We start from the raw sequence: 25,526 nt of genomic DNA on the forward strand, positions 1-25,526 counted from the left end.
ATGAAAAGATACCACATTTTTAATGCATGATGCTGACTGTGTAAAACTGAAAGGTGGAGAAGTTAACTATTAATGGTATTTTTAAACTTTTGCATTGTGAATTGTTATAATGAGCATGCGTTCCTTTTTGTTATTTAAATGCCTGATATTCTATGCACAAAGTAAATGTTGCAATCAAATATTATAATCCCGTTAGTTTCCTGATTAATCAATTCACATTTATAAATAGTTGAGGAACTGGGAAGACAGATAGGGTATGAGGAAGGAGAGATGGAGAGGACTCTGTCAATTGCATCCAACTTGCAGAAGCTCTGGGAAGACCAGCAATCAGGCAAGTGCTCACAATCACTAAGGGGGAGACAAAGGGCAAGACACTGGAACTTCCTCCAAAATGAAAAATCTCTCAGCAGGGCAAAGGCTCTCCAACCATCACTGACTCCAAAGAGAATGGCGAGGGAGAGGGGAGTGGAGAAGAAAAAGGAGGAAAAAGAGAGAAATCACATCCTCTACGGTTAACTTTTTTAGTCTGCAACCTGGTGTTAAAAGCAGTATGATTTTAATAGTCTGAGATGAGATGGTAAATATTATCTTGGAAATTTGGGGCTTTTGCAATCTCCATACAAATTTTAAACACTGCCATTTTGCCACAAGTGCATGACAAACAAATCATAATTATGAATATTTTTCTGTTTACAGTTTATTATAATACACTGCTAACCTATGTGTTAGTTAAATATAAGGAAACATTCTACTTTATAATTGAGACTGTGCTACAATCCTGCGATTTGGTTTAACAGATTTACCATGAAAATAACGTTCTTCAGAGAATGAAGGTGCCGTTACACATAGCCTTCCATAAAACTAGGTCAAGCAATAAAGAACAGATGATTATATCAGGACAAAGCATGGCTCCTTATGAAGTTTACTCCCCCCCTTACTGCCTATTATATCTACACACACACCACTAAGAAAGGTGGATAAATACATGCTGTCATGCATAAGCAAGACACCCAAAACACGACAAATAATGTTTAGGGAAAAATTTCAACACTACCTTCAGTTACATCTATTAGATCATTACTGAAATCCTCTTGAGATTTCCAATTACCTGCCTTTCAGCAGCCACAATGCTAAAAACTCTAGGTGGTTCATTGTCCATGGGCAGCAGGTCTGTGCTAAGAATGGAGTCTCCAGAAGACAAACACATCCTAAATACTGCTCCTCTTAATCCACAAAGGGAGCACTGAATAACTCAAAAGTTGCTTCTAGCTATCTGGTAGTGTCCCTTAGAGGTTCTTGACTCGCTTTCCATATGTATTTTTTTTTTTTTTTTTTTTTTTTTTTTTTGCAGTATGCAGGCCTCTCACTGTTGTGGCCTCTCCCATTGCGGAGCACAGGCTCCAGACGCGCAGGCCCAGCGGCCATGGCTCACGGGCCCAGCCACTCCGCGGCATGCGGGATCCTCCCGGATCGGGGCACGAACCCGTGTCCCCTGCACCGGCAGGCGGACTCTCAACCACTGCGCCACCAGGGAAGACCTCCACAAGTATTTTAAATATTTAAATATCATTTTAAATATATGTCTACATCCTTATTTTAAATATCTAAATATCCCAGAGAAGCACATTAAGAGCAGATATTAATTCACACTATAGTTACTAAGGTGGCCTTGCCAACCTGAATGCATTAATGCTCCACATGCCTCTAGGTCTGATTCATTCTCTGCTGGTTTCCTTCATGTGATGCAGGTTCCTACCCTTTCAAAAGTAATAGTAAAGTCTCTGGAAGAGGCATGATAATAATACTTTTAAAATACTGGAAACAGACCCAAAGTTGCCAAGTACACCCTACACAAATACCAAATTATGCACTAAGTAAATAATAATGAGAATCAGCTTTCATTAGTCCTCATTTCCTTTTTATTATACTGAATGCTTTCAAAAATAGGTAATTTCAATTTAAGTTATTGTCAATGCCCTATTACTTTAATGAGGTAAGTATAACTAGTTTTATTATGCATCAAAATGTTTTTTACTCCATAACAAGTTGATAAAATTCTACTGTATATAGAAAAAGAGTTGATATAATTAAGAGCTGTATGTTCTCAGTTTTAAACAACAGGTCTGCACATTATGTCCCCACCAGCAAAATGTTCACTACATTTGGAATTAAGACTATGTGCTTCATCTCTAAAGTCAGAATGGAATGGCTAACATATACCAGTGAATAAGGGAGAAACTATAATTTATCATTTAAACTTATTAATGCATTAATTTATCTGTATATGCAAAATCCTTACTGCACTTGTTTAAATGTCAGAAGATACATATAACCCAGTACCTTAAAATCAGTAAGGCAAAACAAAAGACTGTGACTGGTTATTTTTAAGGAAAGGCCATGAATTCTGCTAAACCATATCTTGCTCATGATTAAGAAAAGAACAAATTTGTATTGGTTTCAAGTGAGCAACTAAATCAGGCACTACCCAGGAGTTTGTGTGCCAAGAAATTTATAGAGTAGACACTTCTGTGGCAGCTTTAGAGCTAAGGACACTGAAGCTTCTGAACACCAGCCAACAGCAAATGTGCAGGACCCCTGCTCCTGATTTCTTAGAAGTAAGTTAACTATGCTTTTTGGAAAGACAATCACATTTCATATGAAAATGGGGGTGATAATCAAAACATCCATCTTTGAATATCAATGAACCCTATACTCTAAAACGGAGGTGTATATTAACATGTAGTTTAAGGGCTTGACGAGGAGCTTTCCTGATTACGGTCTAAGTGCCTCACATTAAACTTTTGATTGTTGAAGCATCCACTTCAAAAACATCCATTTAGAATAAACACACTTCATCTACACAATACATGAAGAGCCAGGCTGCCCCACCCAAGAAATTCCCCTTCTTAGAAAACTCTGGTAGACCTAGATAACCAACCAGACTGATTGTCAGCTAGTTTTTCCCCTCCTGAGCTTTATTTTATTTTATTTTTTTGCGGTACGTGGGCCTCTGACTGTTGTGGCCTCTCCCATCACGGAGCACAGGCTCCAGACACGCAGGCTCAGCAGCCATGGCTCACGGGCCCAGCTCCTCCGTGGCATGTGGGATCTTCCCGGACCAGGGCACAAACCCATGTCCCCTGCATCGGCAGGCGGACTCTCAACCACTACGCCACCAGGGAAGCCCCCCTCCTGAGCTTTAATTCCCACACTTATGTTTTAAATTCACCAATAAAGAGTGAACGTACAAAAGCCTAGGCATCCCACCCTAGATCCCAATAAAGGCAGAACCCAGGCCTGTGTGAACTTGCTCCCCACCTCCACCCTGCCCCCTGCCCATTGCATGGCCCCTAGGCATGCAAGGTACCCTCCAGTACCTATGAGTAATAGACCTTGATTTTTCAAAGTTCCCTGATGGCTGTTGCTGAGATATATCTTGTAATCATAATAGGAACCACAAAAGCAGGTCCAGCCACAATATTGACTCTGAAAGGGGAAATGTCTGTGGGGGCTGCCATAAGTAGTAAGGGGCCAGGTGAGTGCCCCCAGCATTCTTAGCCAATGGTATCACTACTGAGAGGCTGACATGGGCCCACCCATCACCAGACAAGCAAATTGAAGTTTTACTGAGCTCTGCCCACCAGAGCAATACCCAGCCCTACCCACCACCAGTACCCCCCATCAGGAAGCTTGCACAAGCCTCTGAGACAGCTTCATCCACCAGAGGGCAGACAGCAGAAGCAAGAAGAACTACAATCCTGAAGCCTATGGAACAAAAACAAAATTCACAGATAGACAAAATGAAAAGGCAGAGGACTGTGTACCAGAGGAAGGAACAAGATAAAACCCCAGAAAAACAACTAAATGAAGTGGAGATAGGCAAACTTCCAGAAAAAGAATTCACAATAATGATAGTGAAGATGATCCAGGACCTCAGAAAAAGAATGGAGGCAAAGATAGAGAAGATGCAAGAAATATTTTAAAAGACCTAGAAGAATTAAAGAACAAACAGACAGACATAAATGATACAATAACTGAAATGAAAAATACACTAGAAGGAATCAATAGCAGAATAACTAAGGCAGAAGAACAGATAAGTGACCTGGAAGACAGAATGGTGGAATTCACTGCTGCAGAACAGAATAAAGAATGAAAAGGAATGAAAACAGCCTACAAGACCTCTCGGACAACATTAAATGCACCAACATTCGCACTGTAGGGGTTGCAGAAGGAGAAAAGACCCAAGAAAATATTTGAAGAGATTATAGTCGAAAACTTCCCTAACATGGGAAAGGAAATAGCCACCGAAGTCCAGGAAGGGCAGAGAGTCCCAGGCAGGATAAACCCAAAGAGAAACACACTGAGACACATAGTAATCAAATTGGCAAAAACTAAAGACAAAGAAAAATTACTAAAAGCAAGAAGGGAAAAATGACAAACAACATACAAGGGAACTCCCATAAGGTTAACAGCTGATTTCTCAGCAGAAACTCTACAAGCCAGAAGAGAGTGGCATGATATATTTAAAGTGATGAAAGGGAAGAAACTACAACCAAGATTACTCTACCCGGCAAGCACCTCATTCAGATTCAAAGGAGATATCAAAAGCTTTACAGGACTTCCCTGGTGGTGCAGTGGATAAGAGTCTGCCTGCCAATGCAGGGGACAGGGGTTCGATCCCAAGTCTGGGAAGATCCCACATGGCACAGAGCAACTAAGCCCATGCACCACAACTACTGAGCCTGCACTCTAGAGCCCACAAGTCACAACTACTGAGCCGGCACGCTGCAACTAATGAAGCCCGTGTGTCTAGAGCCCGTACTCTGCAAAAAGAGAAGCCACCGCAATAAGAAGCCCATGCATCGCAATGAAAAATAGCCCCCGCTCGCCTGAACTAGAGAAAGCCCAAACAAAGCAATGAAAACCCAACGCAGCCAAAAATTAAATCTTTAAAATAAAAACGAAAAGCTTTACATACAAGCAAAAACTAAGAGAATTCAGTACCACCAAACCAGCTCTACAACAAATGCTAAAGGAACTTCTTTTTTTTTTTTTTTAATAAATTTATTTATTTATCTATGGCTGCGCTGGGTCCTCGTTGCTGCGCGTGGGCTTCCTTTAGTTGTGGCCTTACGGGCTTAATTGCTCCGTGGCATGTGGGATCCTCCCGGACCAGGGCCCGAACCCGTGTCCCCTGCATCGGCAGGCAGACTCTTAACCGCTGTGCCACCAGGGAAGCCCCTAAAGGAACTTCTTTAAGTGGGAAACACAAGAGAAGAAAAGGACCTACAAAATCAAACCCAAACAATTAAGAAAATGGAAATAGGCACATACATATCGATAATTACTTTAAATGTGAATGCATTAAATGCTCCAACCAAAAGTTACAGGCTCACTGAATGGATACAAAAACAAGATCCATATATATGCTGTCTACAAGAGACCCACTTCAGACCTAGGGACACATACAGACTGAAAGTGAGGGGATGGAAAAAGATATTCCATGCAAATGGAAATCAAAAGAAAGCTAGAGTAGCAATACTCATATCAGATAAAATAGACTTTAAAATAAAGAATGTCACAAGAGACAAGGAAGGACACTACATAGTGATCAAGGGATCAATCCTAGAAGAAGATATAACAATTAAAAATATATAAGTATCCAACATAGGAGCATCTCAATACATAAGGCAAATGCTAACAGCTATAAAAGAGAAAAGAGACAGTAACACAATAGTAGTGAGGGACTTTAACACCTCTCACCAATGGAGAGATCATCCAGACAGAAAATTAATAAGGAAACACAAGCTTTAAATGACACAATAGACCAGATAGATTTAATTGATATTTATAGGACATTCCATCCCAAAACAGCAGATTACACTTTCTTCTCAAGTGCACATGGAACATTCTCCAGGATAGATCACATATTGGGTCACAAATCAAGGCTCGGTAAATTTAAGAAAATTGAAACCATATCAAGCATCTTTTCCGACCATAATACTATGAGATTAGAAATAAGTTACAGGGAAAAAACATAAAAAACACAAACACATGGAGGTTAAACAATACGTTACTAAATAACCAAGAGGTCACTGAAGAAATCAAAGAGGAAAACAAAAAATATCTAGAGACAAATGACAATGAAAACACGACGATCCAAAACCTATGGGATGCACAAAAGCAGTTCTAAGAGGGAAGTTTATAGCAATACAATCCTACCTCAAGAAACAAGAAAAATCTCAAAAAAAAATCTAATCTTACACCTAAAGGAGTAGAGAAAGAACAAACAAAACCCAAAGTTAGTAGAAGGAAAGAAATCATAAAGATCAGAGCAGAAATAAATGAAGTAGAAACAAAGAAAACAACAGCGAAGAGCAATAAAACTAAAAGCTGTTTCTTTGAGAAGATAAACAAAATTGACAAACCTTTAGCCAGACACATCTAGAAAAAGAGGGAGAGGACTCAGATCAATAAAATTAGAAATGAAAAAGGAGAAGTTACAAAGGACACCACAGAAATACAAAGCATGATAAGGGACTACTACAAGCAACTCTTTGCCAATAAAATGGACAACCTGGAAGAAATGGACAAATTCTTAGAAAGGTATAACCTTCCAAGACTGAACCAGGAAGAAATAGAAAATATGAACAGACCACTCACAAGTAATGAAATTGAAACTGTGATTAAAAATCTTCCAACAAACAAAAGTCCAGGACCCAATAGCTTCACAGGTGAATTCTATCAAACATTTAGAGAAGAGCTAACACCCATCCTTCTCAAACTCTTCCAAAAAATTGCAGAGGGAGGAACACTCCCAAACTCATTGTACGAGGCCACCAAAACGCTGATACCAAAACCAGACAAAGGTACTACCAAAAAAGAAAATTACAGACCAATATCACGGATGAATATAGATGCAAAAGCTCTCAACAAAATACTAGTAAACAGAATCCAACAACACAGCAAAAGGATCATACACCATGATTAAATGGGATTTATCCTAGGGATGCAAGGATTCTTCAGTATACGCTAATCAATGTGATACACCATATTAACAAATGGAAGAATAAAAACCATATGATCAGCGCAATAGATGCAGAAAAAGATTTTGACAAAACTCAACATTTATGATAAAAACTCTCCAGAAAGTGGGCATAGAGGGAACCTACCTCAACATAATAAAGGCCATATACGACAAACTCACAGCAAACATCACTCCCAATGGTGAAAAACTGAAAGCATTTCCTCTAAGATAAGGAACAAGGCCAAGATGTCCACTTTTGTCGCTCTTTTTCAACATAGTTTTGGAAGTCCTAGCCACGGCAATCAAAGAAGGAAAAGAAATAAAAGGAATACAAATAGGAAAAGAAGAACTAAAACTGTCACTGTTTGCAGATGACATAACACTAAAAATAGATGAACCTATAGATGCCACTAGAAAACTACTACAGCTAATCAATGAACTTAGAAAAGTTTCAGGACACAAAAATAATGCACAGAAATCTCTTGTATTCCTATACACTAACAACAAAAGATCAGAAAGAGAAGTTAAGGAAACAATCCCACTCACCACTGCCAACAAAAAGAATAAAATACCTAGGAATAAACCTACCTAAGGAGCTAAAAGACCTGTACTCAGAAAACTATAAGACACTGATGAAAGAAATCAAAGATGACACAAAAAGATGGAGAGATATACCATGTTCTTGGATTGGAAAAATCAATAATGTGAAAGTGACTATACTATCCAAAGCAATCTACAGATTCAATGCAATCCCTATCAAATTACCAATGGCATTTTTACAGAACTAGAACAAAAAATTTCCCAATTTGTATGGAAACACAAAAGACCCCGAACAGCCAAAGCAATCTTGAGAACGAAAAATAGAGGTGGAGGAATCAGGCTCCCTGACTTCAGACTATACTACAAAGCTACAGTAATCAAGACAGTATGGTACTGGCACAAAAACAGAAAGATACATCAATGGAACAGGATAGAAAGCCCAGAGATAAACCCACGCACATATGGTCACCTTATCTTTGATAAAGGAGGCAAGAATATACAGTGGAGAAAAGACAGCTTCTTCAATAAGTGGTGCTGGGAAAACTGGACAGCTACATGTAAAAGAATGAAATTAGAACACTCCCTAACACCATACACAAAAATAAACTCAAAATGGATTAAAGACGTAAATTTAAGACCAGACACCATCAAACTCTTAGAGGAAAACAGGCAGAACACTCTATGACATAAATCACAGCAAGATACTTTTTGACCCAACTCCTAGAGTAATGGAAATAAAAACAAAAATAAACAAATGGGACCTAATGAAACTTAAAAACTTTTGCACAGCAAAGGAAACTGTAAACAACAGGAAAAGACAACCCTCAGAATGGGAGAAAATATTTGCAAATGAATCAAAGGATAAAGGATTAATTTCCAAAATATATAAACAGCTCATGCAGCTTAATATAAAAAAAAAAAACAACCCAATCCAAAAATGGGCAGAAGACCTAAATAGACATTTCTCCAAAGAAAACATATACATGGCCAAGAGGCACATGAAACGCTGATCGACATCATTAATCATTAGAGAAATGCAAATCAAAATTACAATGCGATATCACCTCACATTGGTTAGAATGGGCATCATTAGAAAATCTACAAACAACAAATGGTGAAGAGGGTGTGGAGAAAAGGGAACCCTCTTGCACTGTTGGTGGGAATGTGAATTGGTAAAGCCACTATGGAGAACAGTATGGAGGTTCTTTAAAAAACTAAAAATAAAACTACCATACAACCCAGCAATCACACTACCAGGCATATACCAAGAGAAAACCATAATTCAAAGAGACACATGCACCCCAATGATCAGTGCAGCACTATTTACAATAGCCAGGTCATGGAAGCAACCTAAATGCCCAATGAAAGACAAATGGATAAGGAAGATGTGGTACACATATATTAAATGGAATATTACTCAGCCATAAAAAGGAACAAAATTGGGTCATTTGTAGAGACGTGGATGGACCTAGAGACTATCATACAGAGTGAAGTAAGTCACAAAGAGGAAAACAAATACCGTATATTAACGCATATATGTGGAATCTAGAAACATGGTACAGATGAACCGGTTTGCAAGGCAGAAAGAGAGACAGAGATGTAGAAAACGAACGTATGGACACCGAGGGAGGAAAGTGGTGGGGGTGGGATGAATTGGGAGATTGGGATTGACGTATATACACTAATACGTAAAATATGTATAAAATAGATAACTAATAAGAACCTGCTGTATAAATAAATAAATAAATAAAGAGGCTGAGCAGTCACCTGCATTCATTTTGTAAGTTCACTCATCAACATTTAACAAACGCCTCCTATTCAAGGCAGATTATTTCTCAGTATGGTTTCCACAAGTCTTATCTATGTAAGGGACTTCCTGTTATTCTATTCAGGGAACATTTATTGATTAATTCCCTAATTCTAGAGAATATAGCCTATTTAAGACTTGTAGCTCTGAATGTACTTCATATAATTATGAACTAAATACCTTGGCACATAAAGGCAATAAAGAAACTAAAATGTTAAGTTCAGAAAAAAAAAAAAAGAAAATATATTCTAGATACTCAAAAAAAAAACCAAAACCCAAAAATAAGAAAACATATTCTAGCCATTTTACTCAGATAACTAATGGAGATTTTATATATATATATATATATATATATATATATATTGCTTCTCTCCCTCTCCCTCTGTCTCTCTCATTAGCACACACACACACACACACACACACACACCCCTACAGTATTACTTCATATGCCAAAAGTAAAAATAAGGAAAGTCAAGAAGAAAAAATTGAAGTGATGAGCACATAAGGAAGATAATCAGTTAATCTAAAATAGAGGTTAATTCGAAAAGCAGCAAGGAAGGAATTGTATTTTACTACTGGGTTCCTTGACTCCCTCAAAAACCATTCTTTTTTTTTTTTTTTTACCATAAAATAATACTTTTTATAACTTAGGAAATAGATGGAAAGGCTAGTTATTAATTTTGGAAGACAGAAATTACAACAAACCAGTGTCTTCTGTATTTAGAATATCATAGCTAATAAACAATGACATTACTTTACTGGTGCTACCCAATATCTAGGTGATGTTAAACTAAAGAAAACTCTAAATAATTTATCTTAGAAACACAGTGGCTAGGAATATCCATTCTGGTTCTGGAAACAAAGACTTTGTTTCTTTTGAAAATCACAAAAACCATTCTTCATATCATTTAAGCAACTATAAATGGACATAAAAATCCCACATAAAACCATAAACTTCTAAAATAAGATATAAATTTGTTTCAGTAATAAGTACATGCATTTTTTGTAGGAAAAGAAAATATTTTAATTTTTACAAGGAATATGTTTTTCATTTTGAAACTTTATTGATGTGAAATGTACAATTTCAAAAGAGCAGTTTAGCATTGGTTTTGGTATTGGGTTTCAATTTCATAAGTTGATTTGAAGCCTTTTGTAAACACTATTAATTTAAAATATCTAAAATAGTTATATGATATCTTACAAGTACCCATATATAATACATTTATTTATTTATTTATTTATTTATTTATTTATTGGGTTACGCGGGCCTCTCACTGTTGTGGCCTCTCCCGTAGCGAAGCACAGGCTCCGGACGTGCAGGCTCAGCGGCCATGGCTCACGGGCCCAGCTGCTCCGCGGCACGTGGGCTCTTCCCGGACCGAGGCACGAACCCGTGTCCCCTGCATCGGCAGGCGGACTCTCAAGCACTGTGCCACCAGGGAAGCCCTACATTTATTTTTAACTAAATATCTTCTGTAGAGTTTACAGATGGCAGTTGTAAAACAGGCTTCTTCATTGAAACTATAAACATTCACTTCATCCTATAACTATGGAGACAATTTATGGGTTTTTGCCTCATCAATAAATTAATATATCAATAAAAATAAATGAATAACATCTCAGTTTTTATTGAGTAACTTTAATTACTATCATTACTATGTATCAAACATGGAATATTTATTAATGTATTCTATTCAGGGAATATTTCTTGATCACTTCCCTAATTCTAGAACATATAGCCTATTTAAGACCTGCAACTCAAAATGCACTTAATTATAAACTAAATTTCTTGGTACTGAAAGGCAATATAGAAACTAAAATGTTATTTACTTTAAAATAAATTTATTATATAAGGGTACTTATAAGATAGGGGTGTGTGTGTGTGTGAGAGAGAAAGATGAGAGATGCAAAGAAATAGGAAAAGACGAAAATGTAGAGTTTCCTTTTCTTATTCTTTGTAAAGTCTATACCTGACATATGACAGTGTTATTCTCAAAAGACTGTACCTATAATAAAATTTCTATATGATTCTATACAATCTAAGTGGTGTTAAAACAAGGTGATTAAGTGCATAATCTTTGGAAACAGAAATTTGGTTCAAATTCCTGGCTCTCCCACTTAATATGTGAGTAAACTTGGGCAAGTTATCTCACACTATGGGCCTTATATCTCTTCTGTAAAACAGAGATGAAGATCTAAAAACATCCACATCTCAGGGCTGTCCTGTGGATTCCATGATATCCAGCCTATGACCTAGAATTTGACCTGTGTTAATTGATAGCTGTTGACCTCATGATTCCTGTATTTATCCAAGCTTTGATTTCCATAAAATCAGCCTCTCCCCGTTCTCGTCCTATGTCTTACTCATGGATAATAAAGAGAGTGTGCAAGACTCTCACAATCTGCTCCTGCTATTCTTTCACCTTCATCTCTCAGCTTTGCCTGGCCAGTATCCATCAAACCAAAAAAACCCCAAAATATTCCCCAAATATAAGCCTGCTTCAGCCTCCATATGCAGTGCATTTTTTTTTTTTTTTACAACTTGTAATACTCTGCCCACATCACCATCCCTCCCATAGATATATACAACCTCAAACCCCAGATTTTTTGGAAATTTAGGGAAAAGAAAAGCAGGATGTGCAACCACCAAGCTGAAGACACATGAGTGTGGAGGATACCAGCAGCCACGTTAGCAGGCTATAATTAATAGTTCTACAGCCAGGCGAGCCAAACCAAATGTGACAAAGTCAAAAGAAGAAAACAAAATAAAAAAGCCAAGCATGTTCACTTCCAAGGTGAGCCACGGTATGAAATGGTCTTACCTAAGTAAAAAAAACCCAAAACATGAAGAAATGAGTGTTTCATTTTTTCATTGCACCATGCACCTCAACACAGACACACCAGATGCAAATAAAGTCTTTAATTTAGGACAAACATCAGCAAGTGTAATTTGTCCTTTGAGATTTTACTCAGAAACCCATGCAGCCGTCCCCAGTCCCACCCCCACCCCAGGACATTATTAGTTGCTCCTTTTGTGTTGCATTTTCTCTTTACCTCTATTGGTACCAAACACTTTTTTAAAGTCTACCTTCCCTACTATATTGACCTCCATCAAGGAAAAGCCACTTTCTATTTAATCCTTGCTTACCCAGTACCTTGGGCAGAGCTCACAAGGATTACTCACAAATAAATATAAACTAACTGATAAAAAGCAATAAAAGAATCAAAAGAATCAAATTTATTTCAAATAGGCTGAGGTGAAAGGGAGGCTTTTGAGGACGTTCTTGCTGGAACACCTCATTTATCTCAATGGGATCAAAAACGTGTAGTGAGAGAAAGGCAAAGACAGTTTCGGAGAGTTGAGAAGGAAGAGCTGATCATATGCACTATGGGAAACCAGATAAGGAGTTAACAAGGCATCAGTAAAAGGATTTGTCACTATTAAGGTTCCAGGGAATGTTTCCTTGTACATGGAAAAGTCTTTTGTAGCCCATTTATGATTTCCAAAGGTTCTAAATTAGTTCCAAAAGCTCTACCTTATCCCAAACCTGCTAAATGTTGAATTGGAGTTTAGGGTAAGGGAAGAAGGGTGGGGAAATCTACTGAAGAGCAAATGAGTCTCAAGGCTGAAAGGAAACACACAACAACAAAAAGACAAGAAAATCATCAAATATATGACCCTCCTCTTTCTGGAGACTGTTGTCAGGTCTCCTTACATCCTGTTTGCTGACCAGACGTCAACACTGTAACAATGAAACCTGTTTATGCCTCTCTTAGAGGCAACTGTACCACTGTCCAAGAAGCCATCTAGTTCACACAACATTTACTGAAGCTACTTCCTTCCTCATCTTGTGAACGTGGTCTGAGCCTTCATTAGCTTGAAGACACTCATGGATAAGTTATTCATGATTTTTATTGGTGAGCTCAAAGGTACACCTTACTTAGTGCTTTTGGCATTGAATTTGTGGACTAGAGGGAAGTAAAGTTAAACTTCTATGAACAAGGTCAGTAACATACAAAAGGACAGAATACCTCCCAGGATGGAGGCATGGAGTTCAGTTCTTGAGAGGAGCCTAAAGCAACGCCATTAAAAAAAAAGGGTTTTTTTTTTTAATGTCAACAAAAGATGGACTGTGAGCATCAAAAGAGAAAAATAGGAGTCTGAGAGGTATAATTTAGATAATTTTATCCATCAACATATGTGAGAAAGGGACATGGAAGCTGGAGCTCAGAACTTCATGAACCGTGTCCCGGATACAGCCACGCTTTGCCTTGGATGCAACATTCCAGTACCATCTGTCTCTCTCACTCTTCTAATTCCTAATGCATAAATCAATCCTTAGACTATAAATATGCTATACAGTAATGACCTCACTAAAAGTTAATAAATTATCACATAGAGTACATATTCATCTTTAGTATACAATTCACTCTACACTATAAACATTTTTAACAAACTTTATTGCTCTATACATTCACATCTTGCCCTTTGGAGAGTCAAATCATCTCAGAGTATAATGTAAAAGTGAAATTTCTGGTCCTAAAAGGTAAGAAATCCAGAAACATGGTTTAACCAAGGTGTCCTTTAATTTCCTTGAGTCTGTCAAAGGAACGTGTAACAAAATCATATTGTTTGGAAACTCATTGTGCTGATGTTTCTCATTTTCATTTAATACTGACTTAGCATTTCCTTTGTGCCAGTTCTTGTACAATTACTCAATAAAAATTAACTCAATGAATTTCTCATTATTACAGATGAGATAGGTTCTGCTATGACCCCCATTTTACAGATGAGGGAACTGAGAGGCTCAGAAGATGACATAACTTCACCAAAGTTAACAGAGCCAGGATTCAAATCCAGGCAGCCTAGTCCCAGAGTATAGGCTGGCAGCCACTATCACCCTGTTTCTCGTGAAAGCAACACTGCATTTGGAACTTTCTTAAAAAACCTTTATGTCCAAAGTCATTATTTTAGATGTCCCTCTTTTAAACATTTTATAATAGTATAGAATATAAATCTATTATTCTTCACTGTCAGATACAAAAGAATCTACATTTAAATGCCTTACCACTTACCCCTGCTATCGCAGAAAAGAACACTGGTGAAAAATGACACAGGTTTAGATGATTTGAAGCTGAGATGACAGGTGAGCGCAGCATTAATTCCACTGGGAGAGCACATAACGACTCTGCCTTTTGGAAAATTCACAGAAAGAGGTTGAATCACGTCACCATCAAGAAGCCTTGTTTTTTTTTTTTTTTTTTTTTTTTTTTTGCGGTACGCGGGCCCCTCACTGCTGTGGCCTCTCCCGCTGCGGAGCACAGGCTCCGGACGTACAGGCTCAGTGGCCATGGCTCACGGGCCCAGCCGCTCCACGGCATGTGGGACCTTCCCAGACCGGGGCACGAACCCGTGTCCCCTGCATCGGCAGGCAGACTCCCAACCACTTCGCCACCAGGGAAGCCCAAGAAGCCTTGTTGGGGAAATCTGGACACTGAAAATTGAATCCCTGTTTAAAATTAAAAGAAAAAATTAGCTCAAAACATGCACAAGTAATTGGATTTAAATGTGGTTTCCTCTGTTTTTTGAATCATTAGAAAAATTAAAACAATAAATATTTACAATAATATGCCCAACTACTAAAGATATTTTTGTATCATCTCTCGTTTTCTGGTCACAATATAAGTAAAATTGATAATATGTTGATTTAACCAAGAACTACATGAGGTGATCAAAAGTTCCTTTTGACCTGTCAGGATTAAAATAACAGGGTTAAAATGCCTGATTAAGTGCAATGTGTTTTTAACCACAGCCATGCTAAAAGCATTGTCCTTAAATATGTCCTGACAAAAATTTACTAGAAATTACTGCTTGAACAGCTAAAGCTTTAATGCATGTAGACTAAATATTAACAAATGCATATACACATATTTTTCTTTAATTTGGGTACAATTAAGCACTTGTACACATATATCATGAATATTTTTTCAATCATTACTATCAAAAAAAATTCTACTAAATGTTTGCATATTTCATTATATACTATAATTTATTTAGCCAATCTAAAATGTTTGTGATTTTTAGTAGCATAGTATGTAGTATTCACCTCAATTCTAATTAATACTTGGTAAATTTTAGTTGTCAATAAATATTTCACCATATTACTTTGTTTTATTATATATGTAGGTTCCTACAGCAAATAAGAAGTGCTATCAAATGGGAATCATATTTCCCTAGTACTTTAATTAGAATGAAGATTATTCAGCTAATTAACTAGAAAAAATAAAGAAAGCTCTCAACTTGAATTAGTTAAACTCATATGGTTCACTGGATAAAACATGAAAAAGCAGTTTATAAATCAGGTTTGAATCCAATTCTGTTGCTAATTAACTGTCATCAGATAAGTCATTAATGCTATTGATTTTATTGTATATATAATGAGAATAGGTTACATCATCTCTACAGTCCCTTTTACATGCTCATTTCATTATACCATGTTTTGTAAGACTCAGCTTTTAACTTGAGGTATTTTTAAAATTGATACCATTATACATTAATTTAAAAGCTGAAAGATTAAAAGATTAATTCATATATGAGACGTTTCTTCACCAAAAAAAAGTACTTTCTAGTACAATGTAATTCAAGTCATGTCTATTTCCTATTTAAGCAACAAAGTTTAGTCTACTTACAAGATAGGGACTTGGAAAAACTGTGAATCCCAAAGTTGTAAAGTTAAGGTTGAGGAACTACACTCTCTCACAAAATGGCATTTAAAGCAAGTCCCCGAGGTATAGTAAGCACTCATCATATCTTGCAGGCGAAATGTTAGAAACTAAAGGCCGTTCTATGCTCCTCAACTTGGACAATTTTCATTTATTTCCAACCATTACATCACACATGGAACCCATTTTCTCTGGATCTCAGAATGCTTAACTGTAAAATAAGGTATTGAGCTAGAGAAGCTCTGAGGTGGGTCCAAGATCTGGTAGCTTATGAAAATAATGCTAATAGGCAATTCACATCGGTATACAAATCCTCACAATTTATATAATTTTAAGATGTAAACCAGCCACTCTTTACATCTATTTCTTTGTATATATAGGTATATATTTCTAAATAAAAATTTGTTTCACTTTCCTTTTTGTCATTTTATATAAAGGATATCAATATATGTAGTGTTCCTTAACTTTTTATTAATCTCAATATTTTGTTTTCTAAGATTCATAATACATTGTCTCATTAGTTGAAGTTCCTCCACTTCACAGGTATAGAAATATTCACGTACACATATATCACAAATTATTTATCCCTTTACCTGTCACTGGACATTTGTGCAGTTCCCAGATTTTGCTATTCTGAATAATGCAACTATGACTAATTTCAAACATACCTTGTAGAACACGTGCACTTTATTTTATTTAAGTATAGTTGATTTATAATGTTATATTAGTTTCAGATGTACAGCACAGTGATTCAATATTAGTTATTATAAAATATTGGCTATTTACAATAGCCAGGTCATGGAAGCAACCTAAATGTCCACTGACAGACAAATGGAAAAGGAGGATGTGGTACATATATACAATGGAATATTACTCAGCCATAAAAAGGAACGAAATTGGGTCATTTGTAGAGACATGGATGGACCTAGAGGATGTCATACAGAGTGAAGTAAGTCACAAGAGAAAAACAAATATTGTATATTAACGCATATATGTGGAATCTAGAAACATGGTACAGATGAACTGGTTCACAAGGCAGAACTAGAGACACAGATGTAGAGAACAAACGTATGGACACCAAAGGGGGAAAGCGGGGCGGGGGTGGTGTTGGTGGGATGAACTGGGAGATTGGGATTGACATATATACACTAATATGTATAAAATAGATAACTAATAAGAACTTGCTGTATGAAAAAAAGAAATTCAAAAAAGTTATAAAATATTGGTTATCTTCCCTGTGTTGTATAATATATCTTTGTAGCTTATTTATTTTATACATAGTAGTTTGTACCTCTTAATCCCCTTCCCCTATCTCGACCCTCCCCCTACCTCTCTCCCCTCTGGTAACCACTAGTTTGTTCTCTGTATCTATGAATCTGTTTCCCTTTTGTTATATTCATTCGTTTTATTTTTTAGATTCCACATATAAATGAAAACATAACAGTATTTGTCTTTTTCTATCTGACTTACTTCACTAAGCATAATACCTTCCAGGTCCATCCATGTTGTTGCAAATGGCAAAATTTCATTATTTTTTATGACTGGATAATATTCCATTGAATATGTAGAATATATACACATCTTCTTTATCCATTCATTTGTTGATGGACACTTAAATTGCTTCCATACACTGGCTATTGTAAATAATGCTGCTATGAACACTGGGGTGCATTAATCTTTTTGAATTAGTGTTTTTATTTTCTTTGTATATATACTCAGGACTGGAATTGCTGGATCATATGATAGCTCTAGTTTTAATCTTTTGAGGAACTGCCATGCTGTTTGCCATAGTGGCTGCACCAATATACACTCCCACCAACAGTGAACTAAGGTTCCTTTTTCTCCACATCCTTGTCAACATTTATTATTTGTTGTCTTTTTGACAACTGCCATTCTGATAGGTGTGAGGTGATATCTCATTGTGGTTTTGATTTGCATTTCCCTGATGAGTTTTTCTTGTATATACTGTGAAGTGTAAATGTTGGGCTATGAAATATGCCGATGTTACACTTTACATAGTATTATCCAGTGTGGTCCTACTCACTGACACTGTAACTAGTAACCTGATTTATTAATGTTTGCCTACCCAGGACAAGCAAAATACTATCTTATTGCAGTCACTAATTTTTACTTCCAAGTTTACAAAGAGGTCAATTATATGTTTTCATGTGTTTATTTTCCGTTTTATCTGTGAAAGTGATTGAAACTTTTTGTCAACATTTCTGTTGAGTTACTTGATATTTTTCTGATTAATTTGTATCAGTTATTTATTTTATTGTTGGCATGATTTTAAGGCTTAAGAAATCTTTCTCTACCCACAGACATTAAAATTGTTTTAATTTTTTTTTTGCCTATATTCAAATTGCCTACCTTTTTTTTTAAATTTATTTATTTATTTTTGGCTGCATTGGGTCTTTGTTGCTGCGTGCAGGCTTTCTCTAGTTGTGGTGAGTGGGGGCTACTCTTCATTGTGGTGTGTAGGCTTCTCATTGCGGTGGCTTCTTGTTGCAGAGCATAGGCTCTAGGCGCACGGGCTTCAGTAGTTGTGGCATGCAGGCTCGGTAGTTGTGGCTGATGGGCTCTAGAGCACAGGCTCAGTAGTTGTGGTACACAGGCCTAGTTGCTCCATGGCATGTGGGATCTTCCTGGACCAGCGCTCGAACCCGTGTCCCCTGCACTGGCAGGTGGATTCTTAACCACTGTGCCACCAAGGAAGTCCTCTAAGTTATTTTTTACATTTGACCTTTCACATTTAAGCCTTCAATCCATGTGTAATGAATTTTCATGTATTAAGACAGGAATTCAGTTTGAAATATTCCATACAATCGATTATTCCAGCACCATTTATTGAAGAGTAATCTCTTTGCTCCATAGATCTATACTACCTTTGTCATATATTCAGTATCCATCCATGTGTGGGCCTTTTTCAAGTCTATTCTACTCCTTTGCACATTTTCTCTATCACTGCACCACTATCACATTGATTTATTAGTCTTGATATTTGGGAAGCCAAGCCCTTCTCACCTTATTCTTTTTCTTCAGGGGTGGCTTGGCTACTCTTGACCCTTGATTTTTTCATATAAAATTTAGAATTTTACGTGTCAATCTCTATGAAAAAATTTATTTGAATTTTTATTTCAGTTGCATGAAATATCTAAATTGATTTGTAGAAAACTGTCCTTTTTACAATATTAAATATCCCAATTCATGAATATGTGTAAATCTTCATTTATTTATGAGTTCTTTGACTTAAATTTTATAATTTTCTCCATACAGTTCCACACAATTCTTCCTATTATCTTTAATTGTTAATGTTTTTATGAATAGTAGTTTTACGGTTGCACGTTCTAAATGTTGTAAGCTGAAATGCTATTGAATTTTAAATATTGGACTTATATTTGTCTATCTTGATAAATGATCTTCATAGTTTTAAATATCTACATATACATTCTTTTAATTTCCTATACAGAAATTCAGATTCCAACATACACCAAAGTTTAAGAACCACTGATCTAGAGAAGATTTGCTTGCTTCTGCTGAAAGATAGAAGGACTTACTCACGTGGAACCATTTTAGCCTCTTCCAGATTAATCCAGGAATCAGAGATTAAGTTTTCCTATCTTGAAGTTGTCCCAATTTAAGAACAAGCCTGCATTTGGCATTTTATTACAGTTCACCACTCCTACTCTAGTTTCAGCTTATAAGAATGTATTCTTCTGGTTTGGCTTGATCTGATACCCTTTAGAGACCTCCCACACTTCTCAGCAGCCCAGTAGTTTTATATTATATATATTTTAATACATACATACATATATATACACACACACACAAGCACAAGCTCTATTTGTTTTGTAATGTGAGGGTTCATAATATATCTAGGCCAATACAGTCCTGGGAATTTGAGCTCTTCATAAATTTTTAAAAAAATAAAAACAGATTGCATTCTCTATGGTATGTGCACATGATAGGCAGAATTCTGTGATGGCCACCAAGGGTCCTGTTCCTTAGTGTACAAACTGCACAGTTCCCACTCCTTGGGTGGCAGGATCTGTAAATATGATGAGATATCACTATGGTGATTAAGTTATGCTATATGGCAATAGTAAAGGAACTTTCCATAGGTAATGAAGGTCCCTAGTCAATGGAATTTGAGTAAGCAAAGGGAGATAATCAGGGGCAGATCCAATTTAATCAGGTGAGAGAGAAAAGTCAGAGAGCTGGTGTACTTCTGGCTTTGAATGAGTTAAATGCCATGTTGTGAGGAGGGGACCACATGTCTAGGACTTGAGGGTGGCCTCTAAGAGCTGAGAGTTGTCCGAGCCAACAGCCAGCAAAAAAACGACGTCTGAGTGCTACAACTACAAGGATTAGTTCTGCCAACAACCAGAGAGCATGGAGGAGGACTGAGTCTCAGAGGAGACTGATGCTATAGCCCACACCTTGAGCTCTGCCTACTGAGACCGTGAGCAGTGGACACTAAACTAACCTGGACTCCTGACCCACCCACCACCTACGCCCCCAAAGAAAACTGGGAGGACAAATTCATGTTTTAAGACACTCAGTCTGTGGTAATTTGTCACACAGCAAAAGAAAACTAATACACTGAGTTTTTAAGCTTGCTTCTCATACCACATAAAGAGATATACCAAAAATTTTTACCAGAAAATTAAACGACTAACGGTGAGACAACTAAATGGGCTTTTGGGGGGCATTTTTAATTTAAATGTACAGTTAAATATTTTAGTAGTTCACTCCAACTATAGAAACAAGTCAGACATTGTTCATGGCTCATATAACACAGACAGAAAGAAAAAAGCACCTAAAGAAAATGTGGTCAATTCACATTAGGCATCTACCTGAAATAGTTTTGAGGTAAAATGTTGACATCCATCACAGTTGTTACATCCAAAGGAACAGGATTAAAAAATATGAAAGGAGGGTCAAACAATAACTTGGGTAATTTTACCTCTCCAACCAGACATAACATTCGATAGCAAACTGGATTATCATTTAAATGTATAGGAATATCAGCTGTGTATTTTCTAGGCTGTTCTAATGAAAGAAAAACATTTTTTAAGTATTTTAGATTAGTTCACACACACCAAAAAACATTTACATAATTTAAACCTTACTAAATATTAAGATGTACTATGAAGTTACAGCTCAGTAGAGCAGAATAGATTACCCAGAAACTGGATTTATCCTGCCAAGGAACTTAAGACTTGTAATGAGGTGTCATTGAAATAAAAATCTTTTAAAGTGCACTCTGTCTAGAAATAGAGTACGTCTCCTTACAGTAGATTTTCATTATTATGGGAAAATACATATACCTTGGGGAAACAGTACAACAGGACTTCTTTTTCTAATTGTTTTCCATGCCTTAAAAGGAGCTGCCCATCCCTTTGGTATATGCAGCATGAAGATGAGGTCAGATAACTGCCATAAAGATCTCAGGGAATACTGAGAAATGGATATGCTGAGAGGAAAGGAATGTGCTTTCTTGCAGATTTTTAGATTTATGTAAGGCTGTCAGGGTCGACTGGCCAATTTCACCTGGTAGGAAAAGATAGGAAATTGCCACATGGCAACTCACAGGAGGAAAGGCAGTTTGTGTAGGAGAAAAAGGCTCAGCACAGAAGCAGCAGGCTGGTCTCGGACAACAGGTGCCATCAGAGCCAGCTGCCAATGCCTTTTAAGACCCAAATCCCCAAACGTAAGTCTCACAGGCAGAAAAATGTGATCTCATGAGTATGAATTCAAAGTTATAGTTTAGAAATCAAAAACTTACTGAATTCTGAGTTTTGAATGGATTGCTTTGAGATTATTCCTGGGTTTTAGAAGTGTTAAAGGTTTCTGGGATAATGGAGAAGGGGTTCCTTGTGTAAACTAAGACTACTGGGGATTCAGTAACACATGTTTTTAAGCTCAGGTATGCCTTCTCTCTCATCTGAGATGTAAGTTATATAAAGGTGTTATAGGCATGTTTAATTTTTTTTTAAGAGTTAGGATGAGATCCTAAGGAAGGAGCCTATAGGTTTGACTGCTTGGGTTCAGCCCCATACTGCAGGAAAAGGCAAATGGAAATGTTTCTTATTTCCTTCTAGATGATTCAGTCCATTTCATCTGGATATAAATGTTGATAAGGACATAAAGGAGAAGCTCTGTATAGAAATACAGGTGGTGGCTTTAGCTGGACTACCTTTTATACTATTTCTTTTAGGACCAGACACATTAGAAACTAAGAAGAAATACAAAGAAATATATAATGAAACCTAATAATTTTTATAAAGTAAACTTCAGAATGCAGGGAATATTTGATGTTTTCTATCATCTTTTCAGAGTTCTAAACAGAGGTAATAAAAGATGAAACATTTAAAAAATCTACTAATCACAATATCCTATGTACTGTCTCTCACACATAAATCTAAAGTGCATATACAAGGCCAGGCTAAGAGATGTGCTGGACATAGACTTAATGCAATACTGTGCTAACAGAATATTATGGAGAAAGCGAACACACAGCTCAATGAACTCTCTAAAAAGCTTAAAAGCGGTAATAGGTTCTTATCCTGCCTTTTCTGTTGTTAACATAGCTAGCCGCGGGTATTTTATTAGATTGCCACATGTGTAAAACATAGTAGTGTCCGAGAGATCCCAATGCAAGTGATTTACTGAGGGAGTGCTCTCAGGAGGAACCCGTGGGTAAAGGAGGGAAGCAGAACAGGGCAGGGCAAGAAGCTATGAGAAGCTGTAGTTTTAGAATCCAGATTCAACCTGATTCCACAGGGAGCTCTGGGATATCAGACAGAGCAGGGGGAGGGGGTGGGAGGGAGTGGGTTGGGTCACCTGAGGTAGTAGTGGTGGTTAGACTTAATCTCCTTGGTATCTCTTCATGAGGTATCTTCCTCCAGCCAAGGGCAATCCCCTGGAGAAAGGGACAAACATAACCTGCCAGGAACCAACACCCACAACTGAGAGGGATGGAAAAGCCCAGTAATGGGAATCTGGATAGGCCCAAATAGCATATACAAGAGCCTGTAATCTTAACATTGCTTCATAAGTAAGAATAATTAGGAAGAAAAACAGGTAAGTTACTATAATACCCTTTTAAATAGAAAAATAGTCTGGAAATGACATTTGGTATGCTTTAGTTATAGTATATAAACTATAAAGGTACTTAAGCAGATGCTTTCAATTAGAGACAAATAGTAGTATAGACTTCCTCAAAGAGAGAGAAAAAAAAAACGTGCATAGATGTTTTTACAAGCACCTTCCTGCTGTTCCTTTGCTCCTGTCTGCTTAAAAAAGGTAGTTGCCATACCTTCACTTCCTAAAGCTCATTATCTGAACAATTCTATGTTTTAATGTAGCACGGATTCTCATGTGGAGAATCTTCTTCATGGATTCTCATGTTGAGAATCTTCTAAGATATGCACATCCTGGGTGTCAGGCTCAGGAAACATTGAGGTTATTTACATGAGAACTAAGAACAATCTTATCCAAGGGGAGTGAGAGTCTAGCCACACAAATTAGATTCAAGAACAGTGGCTAAGATTCAGAAGGGATTGATGATTTGCCTACATACCAGTGCGGATAACAGATACTATCACAGCCCTGCCTCTATCCCTGTGGCAGTCCAAGGAAGAGCAATAAAGGGGGAGTGAAAACTAAAACCCACCTCACTCAAACTCTTGAAAGCCCTGACAGTATAAAGGAGCCCTGCTTGGTTAGCAGTATAACAGGTTCTACCCAAAGTGGAGATAAAATATATTTGCCCTACTTTAAGTGATATTGATGGCAAAGGTTCCATCTACAAGGCAAAGGAAATAGGAGACATAAAAGCCCTGACCATGGTTTGAAATAAAAGGCTTATACCACAGTCAGATTACAAGAAGAGAAAATGGCAGAACAAAAGTGTAATCAATCACCAATGCCTGCTAGAATAAAACGGCAGATGCTACAGGATAGCACAAAGAACAAGGACAAGATCTCACTAGGTGTGATTAAAAGAAATCTTAAGTTAACTAGAGACCCACATCTCTCAAGAGGCTGGGAAAAGTAAACAAGTTGCTTTCTGTGCTGCTTATTACGCTGTCCTTCCAAAGCCCTGTGACCTGGGGGGTGAGAAGTTATGTTAATAAGATTATTGGAATCATGGTTTGCACATAAGTGGGGGTGTGTGTGTAAAAAAGTTAGACAGTGGATCAGATTTAGGACAAAGGGATTCGGTCGGGGCCAGGGGTGGACAGAAAAACAGACTTTCAGTCAAAAATCAAAATGCTACCATTGTAACTTGTCCAAAAGGCGACTAACTTGTCCTAACAGTTTTCTGATTAAAAAAAAAAGACTAGAGGAATTTTTTAGTTATTTGAAATGTACAGATGCAGAGAGATACCTCTTATCCCCACATTTAAAAAAAATTATTGTGGTAAGAACACTTAATATGACATCTACCATTTTAACACATTTTAAAGGTATATTACAGTATTTTTATATGTAGACACAATGTTGTACAGCAGATCACTAGAACTTATTCGTCTTGCATAACTGAAACTTTATACCCACTGATTAGCAACTCTCCATTTCCCCCTTCCCTAGCCCCTGAAAAGCACCATTCTATTCCTTGTTTCTCCTAGTTTGACTAATTTAGTATCTCACATAAGTAGAATCACGCAGTATTTGTCTTTCTGTGACTGGCTTATTTCACTTAGCATAGTGTTCTCAAGATTCAAACATGTCACATATTACAGGATTTCCTTCGTTTTTTTTGGCTTTGCCCTGCAGCACGTGGGATCGTAGTTCCCCCAACAGGGATCCAACGCGCAACCTCTGCAGTGGAAGTGCAGAGTCTTAACCACTGGACAGACAGGGAAGTCCCCTTTTTTAACGATGAATAATATTCCATTGTAAGGATATACCATATCTTCTTTGTCCATTCAACCATCAGTGACATGCCCCAACACATGCACAGAATCCCTCGGCAAAGTATGGGCAACTTATTGATTTAAAGCATTTAAGGAAATCACTGTTTAATCATTAGATGAGCTCTAAATTGAGAGTTCAGTGGACACATAAGAAAAAGAATACAAATCTTACAGAATTAGTTCTGTAATGTCATTAAACAAACAAACAGTAACAATAATAACAACAAACCAAAAATTGCAACAACTACTGAGTGGAAGTGAAGTTCTCATTTCCATGGTAGCCATATTACATTACTTATAATGCCCCATTTTCAAAAATAAAATTTGACACACACAAAACACCAACAGTGAATGATCTATACGAAGGAAAAAAAATTGTCAGTAGAACCTGTCCCTGAGAAAGTTCAAACATTACACATACACACACATATTTATATATAAATATATATTATACATAAATTGCAGAGTTGATGTACAGTAAATGAAATGAAAAATTCATTCAACA

The 25,526-nt window shown here is 37.0% G+C and overlaps 1 protein-coding gene across 1 annotated transcript in view; it reads right to left on the reverse strand.

Annotated features, from left to right (window-relative positions):
- Positions 1 to 25,526, reverse strand: part of CFAP47 (cilia and flagella associated protein 47) — a 471,409-nt gene that overhangs the window by 314,937 nt on the left and 130,946 nt on the right. Inside the window, 2 exon segments of the mRNA XM_070044670.1 lie at positions 14,451 to 14,617; positions 20,954 to 21,149. Coding sequence (XP_069900771.1) covers positions 14,451 to 14,617; positions 20,954 to 21,149 — 363 coding nt within the window.

The sequence above is a fragment of the Globicephala melas genome, chromosome X (genome assembly GCF_963455315.2).
Source record: "Globicephala melas chromosome X, mGloMel1.2, whole genome shotgun sequence".
Lineage (NCBI taxonomy): Eukaryota > Metazoa > Chordata > Mammalia > Artiodactyla > Delphinidae > Globicephala > Globicephala melas.